We start from the raw sequence: 18,213 nt of genomic DNA, 5'->3' as shown, positions 1-18,213 counted from the left end.
GTACATATACTCATTATTCCAAATGGTGTAGAACACGAGACGCATGAGCCAAGTTGTACCTCTTTAATAAACTGATTTTTATAATTCAAAGATAAGAATGTGAAGATAAAAGTGAAAAAAAGCTTTTATACTTTTGGAAATACTTGTGTACGAGTTTGTGGGTTCATGAACAAGAATAGTTGCTGAGAAAAGTAATGAAGACCAAAAAAGGACAAAAAATAATTTTGAGGGTAAAAATGTAAAAAAATGATCTATTCTGTAATATTATACAGCATGATGGACCGACATAAAAGATAAGAATAGGACAATGAAAACAAAAAGTTGTAATCCTACTATTCACAAGGGCCAAACAGAAAGAAATCCAGATTTAGTGAATTCCGGAACGAAGTACTACGCACATCAGTAGTCTGTAGTCCCACAACCATTATGTGAAAGAGGAGCGGCAGCCAGGGACCTATATATCCACCCCATGGGTGCATCAATTGAATTGCCAGAAGCGAAGTTGTCTCCAGATGATCTTCTACGGCCGGATATGTATGAGGTACACACTATGGCATTTGTCTCTTTCCATTTATTAGTAAGTTTTGTTTCTAATATTTTTATGGATTCAGTTTGTTTTTCTCCTTTTCTTACTGCTGTTGTAGGAAAAAGTTCAAATGTGTGTCTGAAATCTTTCTGGTATGTGAAATTTTCATTGCTGAAACATTTTGATATGTCATATGATCAAAATTATATCTGACCAAATTGTTCCATAAATAGTGCATTTAGTCACAACATATTTTTTTTTCTTAACTCCTAAGTTATACATACAATTTGTTTCAGGTAATTGCATTTAATGTCTATGGACTTCATGTTAGCGACACTATATTGCTCCTTGGTATGTGCCATTTTTATTCTCTTGTAATTTATAATTTATAGTTATTGTTGTTACAAAGATTTGAATTGTTTCCAGTTACAAAAAGCAAAACGATAACCATAACTTTAGTACAGCTGCAAAATATTTTAAAGAAAATCTGTGTCATAATTTTAATTAGTTGGGATATTAAATGTCACATTGAATTTTTAGGAGCACCACTGATTAGTAGTCTTTCTCAGTTCTTACATACATAACACGTACCAGGGTTCGAAATTATCATTTCTCAACGGCATGCTTGAAATTGACCTTAAATTACCTTTCTCTTTGCCATCTACTAAGAATAATTATAACTTTGTGAAGCTATATGTTATAATTTCATATTGTTCATAATATTGTATTATAATATTTGTTATTTTACAAGTAAAAGGTAAAATTCTTGATTATGAACCTTAGTATAGGTGGAAGCTCTCTCTTGTGATTTTATGGACATACTACATTTTATTTATATGAATGCAGCTGCAGCTTCTTCTGTTGGTTCAGTGAGGCTGTGTGGTTGGATGGAGAGGTTGATCAGGTAAATTCCTTAATATCATGTAAAAGGAGGCGTTAATATTTCTTTCATGAGATAAAACTGATTACATTTGATATGTATCTTGTGTATGTAGGCAGCAAACATTACAAGGGGTGATCTGTGGCCAAACCCTCTCCAATACTTCCAAAAGGTTAGTTTTATGCTTCTCATGCTGTCGATATCACTTTTGGAATTTTATATATTTTATGGGTGATTGTTCTACAAATAATATGCTAAACCTATGCTATGTGTATCTTTGACCTAATATTACATCATTCAGTTATCATGAATAAAGTAATAAAGTAATGTATCTTTTTCTGGCACTAAGAACTGAATAAACCTATTTTGTTCAACTAAATTAAACTGAGAGAAATAAATGAAATTTGCTATTTCACCCAGCGATGCTATCAGTAATAAAGGAATGTACGTCATTCAGTTCTTTGTGCTATGGGTGATTCAGTTCCTTGGGGGGTGTGGGGGGGGGGGGGGGGGGGGGGTGTGTGGTTGGGTGGGTTGGGTTTGGATGATGTCCATTTACTGAATGACATCATTCAGTAAATGTGCTAAACCTAAGCTATGGGTGATTGTTACATATTACATCATTTAGTTCTTTGTGAAACATTTATTGACTATATCTCATTCAGTTTTTTATGCTTTGAAGTTGGAGCATAAGTTTAATTAAAGCGTGGCGCAAACCTGTCTATGTGAGGAGAAATGAAGTCATGGGGTCAATCCAAGAATTTTGGCTTGTCACAGTAAATATTTTCTATTTCTTATCTATTAAAGTATGTATACTTGTTTTAAAAACAAATGTTATAGGCTTATAGTGGAGGGCTTATCCACTATCCAGTTCTTAATTTGTTACAAACGGCCAGAATAAATACCTAACAAGCTTTTTACCTGTCAAGTTGAGAAAATTGCTATAAATTTGTCACTTCCATAGGCACACTGAGTTTAATTGTGCGCTTCTATTAGAAAATAAACTAAGGGACATAGCCTCGAAATTCTATCAACTGTTCAATACTGGTCTTATAAGTGAAGTAGCTTATTGCAGAAGTTGAAATTTTAGTTACTCAAGTATAGGATTGAGAATTTCAGCATTGACATTGTAATTGTTTACTGACAAACTTTTATGAATAACTAATTTCAAAAGGTGGACAGATTGGCCCCACACGGGAGCTGGTGCTCAAGAACTCTTTGACTACCAAGCTTGGTAAAACAACATGATGTTGCTCTAGTCTCTGCTTTTGTTTGGGAATCTTAATCGTATAGGAATTTTGTTGTTTTTGTGTTCGGACTGTTAATTATTTTGTAAAGAGAATATGATATGATATGATATGATTGATATTTTAATTGGTATACATGAAAATTGTTTACTTCAATCTTGAAATTATTACAAGTATAATTTAGGTTTTGTTTGGTCTGCACATAAAGTATTTGTTTAGGAATTTTTTGTTTCAGACTTTATGAATCCAAAATTTACAACAAATTGTTACGTACGTACTACTCCTACATTAAGGGTTTTACATAATTAAGAAAAAAACTAAGGGGACGTAATGCAAAATTGCAGAAATAAATTAGCTCCTGTTAAATTTGCATACAATAGGAAATCTTGATCAGCCATGTTAGATCACAGATCTACACTTTTTGGTACGAATAATATACATCAAAAAGGGACACGAGTCACACAATCGTAGTCTGAACAGAGCCAGTCTTTATTCTATTGATTACAGTATTTCCTGTGAAAAAATCACACGTTTCAAATTCGAACTATAAATATCCCGAAATTTTTATTAATAGAAAATTAATTAAATAAATATTGATAATAGAAAACAAAATTGAGTTTTTTTCGAGATATAAAAAAAAAACAAGATAGACAACTAGATTAGTCACAAACTAATTATAATCGCGCAAAAAAAAAAAATTTCCAAGACGTGATACTCTATCACGGCCAGAGGTGTGCGGAAAAAAAGTGTCATGTCAGTTACTAGCTTACTATGCATTGCAAAAACCTCAGCACAACGAACCAAATCATGTATTGATTGTCCGTTGACCAAACCTTCCCTACACCTGTTTCTTTCATTATCATGAAATATATAAAAGAGGTACTCAGATACGGTGTGTGAAGACCGGATGTAGCAAAGAATATTTCAAAATATCCGGACCCAAAATGGCAAAATCTCCTCTCACCACGAAGAAGATATACTCCAGGCCTCATTTAATACCACTGCCTCTGGCCATGATAGACCGTTTTTTTTTTATTTACTATCCTAATAAATCAGAAATAAATCATTATCACTCAATTAATTGGATTTAAGATTCCACCATGAATGCATACCCAGTATGCGCACGGATCCCAATCGGTGCATAGACCGGATATGCGTACCAAAATTGATTTTTTTTTAAAAAAATTGAATTTTTTATTAATCCGTACACATACCTAGTATGCACGTGGATTTTTTTCTTTTTTCTTTAGTTATGGTATGAATTGTTTAAAATTTTTTGACTAATTTTTTTTTTTTTTCTGTTATGCATATATAATTTGTAGTATAAAACATTTATCAAATTGTGCATGTAATTTGTAGCGATTTGTGCACCAACTTAGTACAAAATGATGCTTAAATTGTGTGTATAATTTGTTGTAGTAATTTTTAGTTCAAATTTAGTCAAAAATTTTATTTGTTAAATATGTGCGTTTTATTTTTTTACAATTTTACCGTCAAATTTTATGTGTACATATAATTCTAAATACCACAAAATGAAACATAATAGAATAGAAAAAAATTTGGCCAAAAAATTTCACACAATTCATAACAGAACTAAAAAAAAAATTTCCGTGCGCATACTAGGTATGCGGACAGATTAATAAAAAATAAAAATAAAAAATATTTTAAAAATCAATTTCGGTATGCATACCCAGTCCGCGCACCGATTGGGATCCGTGCGCATACTAGATATGTGTTCGTGGTGGAATCTTAAATCCGATTAATCGGGTGGTAATGATTTAATTCTAATTTATTATGGTGGCAAGGAAAAAAATTTCAGCATGATAGAGTATCACGGCCTTTTTTTTTTCTGCATGGTTCAGTTCGAAAGAAGTAATTGATTTGTGGCTAATCTGACCATGATAGTCTATAACGTCTAGAGGACATTATAAACTATCACGTTTTTTCTATATCTCAAAAAAACTCAATTTCGTTCTCCATTATCATTAATTTCCTATTAATAAAAATTTCGGATAAATATTAGTATAATCCATCTGAGAAAACAATCGCACCCTGATAAAGCGGAGAATGTGTGTTAATCAGTTGTAAATTGGGATCCATGTGAGCGTTATCTAAAAAAACGAGAAAAAAAAAAAACTGATAGCCATTATCAGGATTTCAAAAGAGAGAGAGAGAGAGAATGTGGTGGCCCGTGATTTTGCGTGGCAATGAGAATATAACTATACAATTTTTCTGAGTAGCATTATAAAGCCCATTCGACAACAAAAGGCGCTTGCAAGTTGCAACGTGGTTAGCAGCATATTTTTTGCAACAGAAAGATTAATTAAAAAGTTAAAAAATGACCCAGCAATAAATTACCAGATCAAACGATTCATTTATCTTCCAGTTGTTTATTTGGGTAGATCGAATGGCACGAAAGGCATGCTGTGTTGCCTATTGTGGCCTATTAGCTGATCAGACGACTCATCCCGTTCGTTAGATGTGGCTATTATTCTTCGTGAGGACAGCAGGGCAACAGGCGGAATTCACATCCTCTCCAATACCTGATAAGGAAATCTTTTACAATTACTAGATCTGAACGGTTTTTTTTTTAATCTATTATAAACAATTTATTAAAAACCATCTATATTAAAATCATGTTTGGATGCCCTCCAATTATCAAATAATTGGATGACATTCACACTATTGGTTCGATTTCACTTGGAGTCTTCCAATAATATCAGCAGTAGTGGTGAGGAACTTAACGTAGTGAAATTGGTTGTTTATTTCCTAATTTCTCAAGGAGTGAGGGTTTTTGTCGAGAGGAATTTAATTGGACAAAGCATTAGATAAGGGTCTAAATCCTTCGATCAGATTCAAAATTTAACGAACGCGCGGTTTAAATTTATATATAGGACCATTTAAATTTGTCCAAAACCATTTTACAAAACCAAATTCTTTTCCCAATTACATGCGACCCAGTATGCCAGTGTTCTCCCTTACTAAAATAAGTTATTCACAGATCAGAAATTATGACAACCATCTCTATATATAATTAGTTTTGTTTTGTCTTTCTTCTCTCACGGATATAACTTCACAATAAAACTTAATTAAGCTCCTAGTTTCCATCAGCAATTACATACTTGCAATGAAGGATTTGAGGAGAGAAATTCTCTTGATCATGGTCATAATTGTCTCCATTTTCTTGTCTATGTTGTCAGGAACATGCTTAGGAGCACGGGTTCTTGCCAGCCCTGTTTGCAATCCTAAGACTGGCGAGTGCCGCAATCCTAAGACTGGCGAATGCCGCAATCCTAAGACTGGCAAGTGCCACAATGATTCACAATAAAACTTAATTAAGCTCCTTGTTTCCATCAGCAATTACATACTTTCAATGAAGGATTTGAGGAGGTAAATTCTCTTGATCATAATAATAATTGTCTCCATTTTCTTGTCTATGTTGTTAGGAACATGCAGAGGAGCACCGGTTTCTGCCAGCCCTGTTTGCAATCCTAAGACTGGCGAGTGCCGCAATCCTAAGACTGGCGAGGGCCGCAATCCACACCATGATTAACAGTGTCGGTATAGATGGTCGATTGATCGGTGGTTGCTCTTCAATAAGGTGTCATTTATTGTATTATTGTCTTTTCTTCTTTTATCTATTTTGTATGAATGAGTTGTTGCTGCTCATGATCGATGCCTTATGTAATAATGAAGTTTGAAGAATGGATAAATGATTTTTAAAATTGTATTTTTGTTACCGTTATTATTTGTTTTTTCTTTTCTTTTTTTTGAGAAAAAAATGTGGATCAAGTCCACATTTAATTTCATTAAGATAGTTGCAAAAATTTGTGACAAGAGTTAAAATAATACTCAATGCATTTGAGCAATAAAGTGAAAGAAAAACAGAATAGAAATGAAATAAATAAAGAGTCCAAAGTTTCAAAAATCCAAACTAAATAAATCAGAAATTTTAGCTAAATGGTTCCAGATTGTCATCCTCTATGTGCCTGCTTCCTTCCCCCATCTTCACTGATCACTGTTGCCTTGATTTCTTCTCTGTACCGTATGCCTTTCTGTACCAGTTCCGGTACCAGTTGAGATGCCTTGCTGTACCAGTCCTGTTACTGTTATTATTTGTTGGTTTCGTTATTATTATCCTCCTCTTTGCTACAAGATATAGTTGAGAGAGGAAATAATTCTTCATTACACTTTATGCATATAGACGATTAGTATTAATTTAAAAATGTAAAGAAATAAATAAATCCAAAATGACCTTGTATGTATATATTAACTGATCGATTTCAATTTTGTGTTGTACTTTCACGCAAAGGCAATATCGGTTTGTTTTATAATAGCCCACTAACTCCTGTTATAAGACAAAACAAAAAAAAAAAAAAAAAAAAAAAAAAAAAAAAAAAAAAAAGGGAAGAAGAAGAAGAGGATTTCGGTCCTTTTTAAGTTAATATACAGTAGGTTGTGATTCTAATGTTGTTTTTGATGGGCTACCCTTGGTCTGATTTCCCTAGAAGGCCCAAGTAAATTAGTGGAGAAATGAAATCCAAAAAAAAAAAAATAAGTGGAGAATTTCTGGGTCTTTCAGCACAAGCCACTAGCTGTGATATATCGGTACATTCCAAAATCTCATTTAAACTTTCTCCACTTTTTCCAAGTCTTGGTCTTTTATCCTCTTAAGTCCTGGCACTCAATCAGTCTTCACACGGCATCGGAAGATATACACATTCACTTGCAATTAATAAAAAGCTTATACAAGCATCAATTTTACAGAGCATCTAACAATTAACAAAATGAAGAGAGAGATGCGAAACCCGCTCAGTGTACTCCCTATTGTCATCCTCCTTTTCTTTTTAACCGCACCAACATGCTCGGTCGCACGAGGACCCATTCAGTGGATCTCTCCTCCCGATCACTGCTACTCGAAAGTGGAGGTTTGTCCACCGCCAGCTACCCCTCAACTTGGAGAAACTACCAACACTTCTGATCCTGTTCATTCACCAGATCAAGCAACTGATCAACCTTAGTGAATGAAGGATATATGATCGGTACGGTCAGACAGATTATCTTAATATGGTAGCAAGTATGTCGGTATGATGATATCAACTACTATTTATGTTTTGCTTTTTTGTTTTGATTTGCTAGTATGTTGGTACTCGTCAGTATTGTGAAAGATGTTGTACATCTTTATCGCACAATAAAAATATAATTGTTGAAATAAAAATGGTCTTTGTGTGTGCGCATGCATGTCGAATTAAGTAGCTGAAGTCTTTACAAGTTTGTTCTTGTTCTTGTTCTTCTGTTTTTCGTACAGGTGTTTCAATTTCCTCTCTCTTTTTTTGTTTCCTCAAAAAAATTTCCTCCCTTTTTTTTCCTAAACTTTAAATTGTGGCTGTCGTTTAAACTGGCTATATGCATGTCCAACTGTGTGAGATATCGGCCATCTTGTCGAATTCGCAGCCTCTGAGATATCTCAAATGTTGCGTGACTTTTTGGAAAATCTCAACCGTTCAAATACTTCTGCATGAATCTCAAAGCTCAAATAATACTGGCCCCCTGCACTGTCCCCGAATAGGCACCGGACACGTCGGTCACGCAAAATATGAGATATCTTAGAGGATACGCACTCCCATCCTGTCACCTTGTATTCAAGGAATTCGTATCCTTTGCATTAATGAAACATGTGTTAGTAGATCTGAACAGTCCGATTGAGATCCACAGTTAAATTAAAGGGTCCCGTGCTCATAGTCGTTTCGGCCAGATTGACTCTGATCCTGATCAGACGGCTATGCGGACTCGTATTCAAGACCGTCCGGCCCATATATAGCCTAAGACCAAGTTGTTAGAATATTTAATACTATTTACATCTGAAAATATGCCATCTTTTCTCTATACAGTTATACAATTTTAGGAGCAATACGGTAAACAAAAGGTCGGTAATTAAGGGTGAGCATGGGCATCTAAGGCTTTGATTTATATTGGGATTCGCATTCTATTTGAATCTAACAGATCAGATAAGTTGTACTTTTGATAAAAGAGAAATTTTGATATATGCCTATCGATATTCTCAATCAACATTTCAAAATTAATTATTTTTCCATCTGAACTTATCTATTTTATTAATATACCAATTTATTAATTTAATCACTTAAATAAAGTCTTGGAGCTCACCATTTGGTAACACTGATTTTCCATCTTATGCCCCTAATATTTTTTATTTTGAACATTGGCCCTTTATATGTCAGAAAGCTGTATTTACTTCCCATTTGCTCTAATTCATTCCTGTGACTGTAGACTATGTTTTCAACACCAGGGACTTGATTAATTCTAAAAATAAATGGGTTGGCAAACCTGTCCAATGTGGTTCCTCCCCTGGCCATGGATGCAGCCTATTCAACATGACATTTGCCCAATTGCAAGGGAGCTTCTCTTCTACCGGTATGACAAGCCAAAGGTTTCATTTTGGAGAAAAATATATAGAGTGCATCTACCATTGCATGGACCTCTGTCAAACCATAGATTAGCTGATCTTTAATTGAGATCAGAGAGTACCTCTACATTTGTATGTGACGGGAGTGAAAATGCTAAGAATGATGTACCAACTGATCTTAATCTTCTCCCTATTTGTTTATGCAATAGATAAGGTCTCAAATTGCAAGAACATAAACAATGTTAAATTGGATTCTATATTGTAGACAGGTATTCAACAAGTTCAAAAAGAAATGCGTTAACTCGAGATTAACCGAACTTGTTATGATCTTAAAAGAAACGAAAAACAAATTCTTAGCAATTGTCTAAACTGATTTGGAACTGTCTTATAAATTGACTTCTATGGATAATCTGTAGGGTTAAATTTTTTAATCAATTCAAGTGAATACTCTCATAACTAGGGGATTTTGGATTAACCTCTATATATTATCCCAACGCTAGAAATATAAAGCTAATGGTCTGGCAATGTGCTTGTCAGTACTTTGTTACCAACTACCAAGGGAAGTAGAATATTCAAATTCTGGGGCAATGTGATTTTTGCACCAAGAAGTGATATAGTGAAGGTAAAGAACACAGTACAGGACACATGGAGAGCCTCCACTCTAATGGGAAGATCGGTCAATGCAAGCAATAGATGGCCAATTCTCTTCTCCGCCGTTTGCTGGCATCTGTGGAAAATCAGAAATTTCTTGATATGATGATTTCCACACTCTGAGAGCAAATAAATGACCCTTGATTTAACCATGGTAACTATTTATTCTGGGAAATTTCATTTCAACACAAATATTTATATGTATTCCAATTGGATAAGTACCCAAGGATTCTCCCAATCACGAGTCATGATTGGATATTTTCTGTTAACTAGGTAGGTTTGATTTTTTGTAATTAATTGATTGAAGTACTTGGAGGCTTGGAGCGCAGACAGCCTGAGGCAAAAAGTATTCGATCAATCATTTGCGGGTCATCAAGTAACTAAGGGGGTAGCAGAAGTACCATTTAACACCATAGTGTAAAAGACAGTCTTAGGCATACCATCGAACACCTTATATACACATTACATGTGTGCACAGAGAAGCTTACATGCGTGACTAAATCAGCGGAATGGTGATGGTGTGGCTTCAGCAGCGCAAAGTTTCTTTAGTTAATTTCGACAGAGGGGGGTATCCCCTCAGGTACCGGAGGTGCAATTCAAAACAATGGACGATCCATATCAATTTCATTCATATCAAACTCATTCCGGTGCATGTTGAGGCTATAGGGATCAGTTTTAAGATTCGTGCCAAGGGGAATGAATGGTTCACATTCACCACTTCACCTCAGGTATCTGGGGTGATGCAGATTCGGGAGGGGGGTAGGGTTCGTACGATTAATATCTTCCTATTCAAAATCTAAACAATCCATCAGAACTATTCAATTTAATTCTATATAAAAATGTATTTGTAGATCACATTTTATTTTATTTTTTGAACATTTTACTATTCTTATATAGATAAAAAAAATTACTTTTAAATTTGCTAGACCATTTCAAAGTAGTGATATTCAACATATTAATTTTTTTTTAAAATATAAAAGAAATTTAAAAATTAGTTTGCAAGCACATTTTTTTATGAAAATCACATATAATGGTTCAAATCCACTATTTAAATTTTGAAAAAAAAAAATATTAATCCTTAGTACAGACAAACATGCGCTCTCCATAGTACCATAGTCTCACTCCTAAGGTAAAAAAAAAAGTCTCATAATGTCAACTTAACAATAAATTATTTATAATTTAAATTGCGAAGGGTCTCTAAAACTAATTCAATGAAATTTTATTTTATATTGTAGAATGTATTAATCAATGTCGTTAAATCCGAAATCTGCAAAAAAAAATTTAAAAAATACACTACCTACATTTCTTAAGTAATATGCAAAAATAAACTATTAATAAAATATTTGTTTTATGTTCTATAATCAATAAATTGAAACTTTGCTAAAACTGAAATATGCAAAATTTAAGTAATATTTGTACAATATATTTTTCTTTCTTTTGAAACTCGATTTATCAAAACAATATATTATGCAATTAGTACCAGTGTTGTAAAAAACGTCCGTTAGGCTGATTAGTCATTGACAGTGACTAAACCGTTATAGATTTTTCCGATTAATTGGCCGATTATTCCTAATTATAGCTTATTATTTCCGATTATTCCCGATTAATCGCTTGGCGATACCCTATCCGTCCAACGACCGCATACCGTTATTTACAACAGTGATCAGTACGTAAAACGTCAAAATTAATTTTTTTTTCCGCATAATCCATTCTTTAAACCATTTAAATTTCTTTCGGATAAGAAGTAAAAAAAAAAACTTTTTCTTTCCATTTTCTGAAAAATTGTATATATTAAATCTTGTTTATTTATATGCAAAGAAAATTATATTTAAAGAAGCGAGAGAAGAGGAGGCGAATAAAAGGAATAGAGATATAATTTTCTGACTTTTATTTCGCTGAGGAACGGAAAGACATGACGGAGAAATCAGTGAAAGAGCTGATGGAGCCAGTATTTTAATTTTTATCGTTTTGTCAAGCAATCTAGGGCTTAAGAGATAATGTGAATCGAAAATATGTGCAGCACCTACCCTAACTATTTTACGAATATTATTTACAATAACGATTTCTTCAGGATGGATTTTTGTTTTTTTGTTTTTTTATGATTGGCGGTGAACTGCGGCCAACAAATATATTGATACTAAAAAAAGTTATTTACAAATTCAACAGATCAAAAAAATGAAGGTCCAGTTAGATCTTTTAGAACCTAGAACTTGAGTTAGAATGAAGGACAGTAAAAAAAATTAGTCACGTTATTATTGATTTTGGTATCATATGTAGGAATAGACTCATAATAACGCTAAGAGATAGATAATTATTTATTTTTGGATTTTGAAAAAAAAAAAAAACTCATGTCGCTATTAATCATTTCGGATGAAAAAGTTTGCTTATTTCTGGACTAAATTTATATTATTTCAACCTAGCTTATTTTTATCCCAACTTATTTTCTTGCCTACTCTATACTCAAATCTTTAAGTCTGCTACTAATGTATATCACATCATGCGTATCGGTCATGTAATATAACTCGCATATCGCATGACTAATATATTTAATTATATGACATGTCTCGCTTCGATAAAAAATAGCACGTTATGATACACCCATACAATCTGATCAATTATATGAGTCACATCACATGACACAGATTTTATTTGCAAAATTGTCTCTTTATTTTAATTTATTTTATAATATTTTCTTATAGTATAACATTTTTTATTTTTCTATTAACTAAGTTAAAATTAAAAAAAATTAAGTATTGTTTCAACATCATGTTTAATTGTTTATTCACGTATGATCATAATATAACTTTTTATTATTGTTAATTTTAGTTAACGTAATGTGGTCAAACTACAGTATGTTAGTCACATCATTTCTACTTTTTTTTTTATTGACCAAGCCTATGAGCCACGTGGCGGCTCACACTTCTTTTTTATTTAGTTTTTTTTTATGATGGAAATAATTCTTGTTATTCTGCTGTTATTTCGATCAACCATTCTATTGAAATTTGTACATAAAAAGTTTTTTTTATTGAGATTCGTATGAAAATTTTTGAATGGTTTTTTTTTTTTTTTTGAAAATAAGATAGGGGTCAAGCCCCTAATCTTATATTTTATTGATAAATTAAATATAGATACAATCAAAAGAGTCAAAAAGCAAGAAATTGCTCAATGAGTATTGAGCAAAGATAAAATAAAAATTACATTTCTTGTACCACTTGACCAACTAACTAAAAAATAGGGCAAAATTTGTCTCTAAAGATTCGATTGCATCGCTCTCTCCATAATATAAAGATGACAATCATGAAGACTCTTCTCAACTGCATAGGGTACTTATTTTGAAGAATAGCACACAATGGCGTTGCATTTATCATTTCACCATATCTGTGTGAGAGAAATGGTAAAATCGCGGTTTGTAAGGATTGGTAGAGAGATAAGGAGAAGGGGCATTCATTAAATAAGTGTAACACCGTCTCTACACTTTGTTTGCAGAGGTAGCAGATGCTTGGAAGGGACCACCCTCGTTTCATCAAGTTGTCGGTTGTTAGAATTTTATTTTGAATTGCCAGCCAAGCAAAGATTTGCATCCTAGGTGGTATTCTCACCTTCCAAATATTTTTTATCTCTGTGCATGGGCAAACTCCTTCCTTAATGAAATTGTAAAGAGAATTAGAAGTAAATAATCCGTTGGAATTGAGGTTCCAAGTGATCATGTCAGCTAATGAGTTAAGAACAAAGGCCCCATGAGAAAAGATGTAATAGAGAATTTTGCTCTTGCTCGGCTTCAATGGACAGATTCGGCCTTATATTAAGATACCAATTATCTTGAGAGAGAGCTTGCTGTAGGGTCGCATCTTGGCAGAGTGAGAAAGAGTAGAGATTAGGATATGAGTGTTTCAAAATACCATGTCCCCAATTGTGATGCCAGAACAAAATTACATGGCCATTTCCAGGATGAAATGTAACATTTGAAAGGAATACTGTTAGAATGCGCCTCAATCCTCGCATGAATGGTGTTGTTTGCAAAAGATTGCCATCAGTGAGGGAAGTACCAGTAGACAAAAATGCTTGCTTCCATAGGTAGACGGTTGGTTGGAACCATTGCCACAACCACTTAGCTTGCAACGAAAGATTTACGGTCTTTAAATCTCTAATGCCCAATCCTCCAACTTTCTTTGGTCTACATATGAGCTCCCAATTAGCTAGATTAAATTTCCCGGTTCTTTGAGCTGAGCCGTGCCAAAAGAAAGTTCTGCGTATTTTGTCCATCTCAACAATTACCCATGAAGGTAGCATGAATGTCGACATGAAGAAAATCGGAATTGCAGACAAAGTAGAGTTCAATAAGACCAAGCGACCCGCCAGTGATAACAAATTTGCTTGCCAACCGGATAATTTTTTTGCCATATTCTGAATAAGTGGGAGATAATGTGTTTTAGAAAGGTTCTTATCGGACAAAGGCAATCCCAAATAAGTCAGGGGAAAATTTTTGAATGGTTGAAATCAGAATAACAGAAACATGTTATATTCCATTTGGACAAGAGATTTATTTCTCTTTTATGATGCCCATATTTGTTTATAAAAGGTGCATTTAAATTTTACCAATGACTATAGTAACATAAATTGTGTTTTATTTGCGAATAAAGTATTCTTTTGTTGTTTTCGAAACGAAAAGCGAATAATTCAATTCGCGAAAAAATGATTTTGATTTTTTGCTTCTTTGTGAGACCAAATAATTTTCGAATTATATTTGAATTATTTCTGAATCACAAACTTTTACTCCACCGAACTGAACCCAAATAATTCACTTGTCACTATGCCCATGAGGCCATGACCACAACTTTTGCCTGTTGCACAGTATACCGCAGAAACCGTATCACAGAAAATCTTCCAAGGAAAATTCGGAGGAAATCCAAAAAGATCTCAGAGGACTAGAGGAGAGAATATACGTTGATACAGTTGAAAAATATATTGTGGTATACATAACAATGAAGGGAAGATTACTTGAAATTTTCAACTTGTAAAAGATTATAGAAATTGCCAAACTAAAAAAAAAGGAGCAAAAATTCAAGTGAGCTTTGAATTTATTGAAGTCACTGGCTTTATTATTTCTTCTGTTAAATCAGCCGTATTTCACAGGTTAATTATATTTATGAACCACATGAAGAGTGTTCAATAAACATTCAAAGCTACGCAAATATTAAAATAAAAAACTCATGGAGTTGCTTCATTAGCAACTTTAAGTTGACCTATATAACTTATGTTGAGAATATAATGGATTAGTTAATATCAAGGCTATTGTTTAGCTGCAAGAGATAGCACTTAGTAGATTATTCAATATGAGGTATATTGTTTAATTAGCTGCAGCACTTTTAACCAAACAGAGTATATTCTGTTTAAGAATACAATGTATCTATGTCAATTAAATGCTTGTAGATTATTCTTTCTTCATTGATAATTTAATGAAAAAAGCTTTGTACAAGACGAAATCAAATTGTTACCAATGAAGTAGAACATTCTACTACTTTGGATCTTTCACTATATAAGGCTGCATTCTCAGTAGGATTATGCACATCTCCAAACAGTTCCTTTATACATATCAATCTATTTTCTCAGTAGTATCCAACTAATTAAATGGAGCAGTTTGTGCAATCACAGAGGTCAAAAGGCCTTGCTACTGTTCTAGCAATCGGCACTGCACTCCCACCCATCTGTGTTCCTCATGATACATACCCTGACATGTACTTCCGGCTTACCAATAGCGAGCATCTTACTGAGCTCAAGGAGAAGATGACCAGGATATGTAAGTTCATTAAGTTCTCCTAATTATCTTTTCTATTCAATTTAATCATTATATCTAGTTCACTCATGCAAAATTGGGAACCAAAAATAGTACTACTGCATGTTCATTGTCCATTTATTACTTATATATATATATATATCGAAGTGCGATGAAATTGAGTATTACGTATCATATCATTATGCCAATTAGTAAATAAAAACAATTCTTATGAAAGTACCTAAAATCTTATTTTCATGAACATTAAAGGCTTCAGAGCACAACGATTAAAACACGTACCTTTCCATATTAAATCATATCTTGATTAATTGTAGGTAAAAGCTCAACTATAAAGCAGCGGTCCATGGGCTTGATGGCAAATGATGGAGAAATATTAAAGAAGTATCCGAATATAGCCGACCACTCAGCACCCTCTCTAGATGCCCGATGGGAGATTGTCTCTGAGGAAGTAGCAAAGCTTGCAAAAGAGGCAGCAACAGTGGCCATCGAGGAATGGGGCCAGCCTGTGTCCAAGATTACCCACCTCATCTTTTGTACGAATAGCGGTGCTGAATGTCCAGGCGCTGATGTTCATCTCGTGCATCTACTCGGCCTCCCCACAACTGTTAGGCGCGTCATGCTTTACTACCAAGGATGTCATGGCGGCGCAACTTCGCTGCGTATAGCAAAGGACCTCGCTGAGAACAATCGTGGCGCACGTGTTCTTGTGGTGACCTCCGAATACATTATTCATGGGTTCCGTGGCCCTTCTGAATCTCACCCTGATGATCTTGTTTCTCAAGTTTTATTTGGTGATGGGTCTGCTGCTGTGATTGTCGGTGCAGATCCCGATTTAGAAGTTGAGCGCCCGCTCTATGAGCTGATCTCTACAAGGGAAACCATGATCTTGAATACTATGGATGCTCTTGCAATGGTACCAAGGGAAGTCGGAAACCTTGTCACTTTGGCACCTTCAATACCAAAACACATCTCGGAAAATATCCGAGGTTGTGTCGAGGAAGTATTAAAGCCATTAGGTATTACCGATTTAAATTCTCTATTTTGGATTGTTCACCCAGGAGGCCCTAAAATTTTAAAGATGGTTGAGGAGAAACTTGAATTAGAGAAAGACAAGTTCAACATGACAAGGAAGGTACTAACCGATGTTGGGAACTTGTCAAGTCCAACGGTACTGTTTATAATGAATGAGATGAGAAAGAAATCAATTAGTGAAGGAAAGACTACTACAGGTGATGGGCTCCAATTTGGGATGCTCCTCGGCTTTGGGCCTGGACTTTCAATTGAGGCTATTGCTCTACGCTCAGTTACCATTTAACCTGTCTCTGTAATTTGCAAAAGACGGTTTACATTGCAACAACAATAATGAAAATAATAACCAAAAGTAAATGTAGCTTTTGAAGGTTGGAGATCCATTATGAGAATCATTGACTATTAAGAAGAAAAAAATGTCTGAAGAATGAGGAAAATGTTGTCATAACTTAAGATAATTGGAAAAAAAAATAATAGAAATCTCGGATCTTAGTGCCAAATTTTGATTTTTATTATTTAAAGTTAGTTTGTGTAAAAGCTCGAGTACTGTTGCCTCGTGTTGAATTTAACCAACTTAGTTGGGTTTTATTGAAAGTGTTTTGCATTTTCTTTCATTCCTCTTATTTGTCAAATAAAGAATTTGAGTCATTTCAAGTGCTGACTGAGCAACAAACATGTGGATCAGCATATATACCATGAAAATATTTCCAGCAACTTGCAATGAGGCCAAGCAAATAAGGGATGATGGACTAGTGAATTTACCTTCTTTTTGTTTGATCTTTATGATAGGAAAACAGCAATAGATACAATAATATATACTGGTATATAAAAGATCAACTGAAAAATGATGCACAATCACTAAAACTTTTGTACAATAGAACAAGGAAATTAAGCAAGAAAACAGAATGCAATAGCAGGCCTAAATAGAAACTCTATTTCCTCCAAAAAATACGTAAAATGAAATTAAATATACAAACCTATTCCTGTAAAGTATAGAGCTTCATAAACCTGTTAGCTTAGAGCTTCTAAAATTAGTGAAAAATAGTCAGTAAAATTATAGAAAACAAAAGACTTGTCAACATACCCCTTCTAATTTCAGACTTATCATGTATACATGCAAACCTCCAAAAGGACTAATTAACCTTTGTTGTTTCTTTTGAACAAACCAAATGGACCATTTTAGTTTTCAGCTGGAAACAACAATTAAAATCCTAAAACACCAAGTCAAAATCTTGAAAATATTTCGAAGGCCTAAAAGAATCCAACAGAAGACGGCTAACACTCCGACAAGTCACTTTATCTTAGCAGAATCCCAAATCCGGCCCAAGACAAAGGCCCAATATCAAGATGTTGACAAATCCAATTAATAGCTCAAAAGTGAGGCATGGCATGAGCGGAAGTGTATCCTCTGCGGAGTTTTTTCATGCGGAGCTTTTAATTTGGTTCGTTCATTTTGAATCGGACGGACTAGATCAGATCTTGCCTGAATTTAAAAAAAACTCAAAATTTGCAGAACTTTTAATCCGGTCCGTCCGATCCGAAACGAACGGTCCAGATTAAAAGCTCCGCACGGAAAAACTCTGCAGAGGATATCATTTCTGGCATGAGCAGGGCATGTTTGAATCAATGTTGTAAAAAATGTCCGTTTAAGCTGATTAATCA

The 18,213-nt window shown here is 34.0% G+C and overlaps 1 protein-coding gene and 2 long non-coding RNA genes across 3 annotated transcripts; 2 read left to right on the top strand and 1 right to left on the bottom strand.

Moving 5' to 3' along the window:
- The first annotated feature begins 648 nt into the window (after window positions 1-648).
- LOC144544652 (uncharacterized) lies at window positions 649-2,517 on the top strand. Its single transcript, XR_013508287.1, has 5 exons — window positions 649-678; window positions 823-877; window positions 1,373-1,430; window positions 1,522-1,578; window positions 2,089-2,517. It is a non-coding gene; the product is annotated as an uncharacterized LOC144544652 (long non-coding RNA).
- A 4,989-nt stretch (window positions 2,518-7,506) lies between these two features.
- Window positions 7,507-7,940, bottom strand: LOC144544523 (uncharacterized). Its single transcript, XR_013508245.1, has 2 exons — window positions 7,831-7,940; window positions 7,507-7,753 (listed from the first exon to the last, which is right to left on the bottom strand). It is a non-coding gene; the product is annotated as an uncharacterized LOC144544523 (long non-coding RNA).
- A 7,416-nt stretch (window positions 7,941-15,356) lies between these two features.
- Window positions 15,357-16,870, top strand: LOC144544520 (stilbene synthase 4-like). The gene is made up of 2 exons (XM_078293040.1): window positions 15,357-15,525; window positions 15,837-16,870. Exons 1-2 carry the CDS (start codon window positions 15,357-15,359, stop codon window positions 16,835-16,837), a joined length of 1,170 nt encoding a protein of 389 aa, XP_078149166.1. The 3' UTR covers window positions 16,838-16,870.
- The last annotated feature ends 1,343 nt before the right edge of the window (window positions 16,871-18,213 follow it).

Source organism: Carex rostrata, chromosome 26 (assembly GCF_964058835.1).
Source record: "Carex rostrata chromosome 26, lpCarRost1.2, whole genome shotgun sequence".
Classification (NCBI taxonomy): domain Eukaryota; kingdom Viridiplantae; phylum Streptophyta; class Magnoliopsida; order Poales; family Cyperaceae; genus Carex; species Carex rostrata.
Note: the sequence above shows the minus strand (reverse complement) of the source record. Positions and strands in the feature narration are given on the sequence as shown.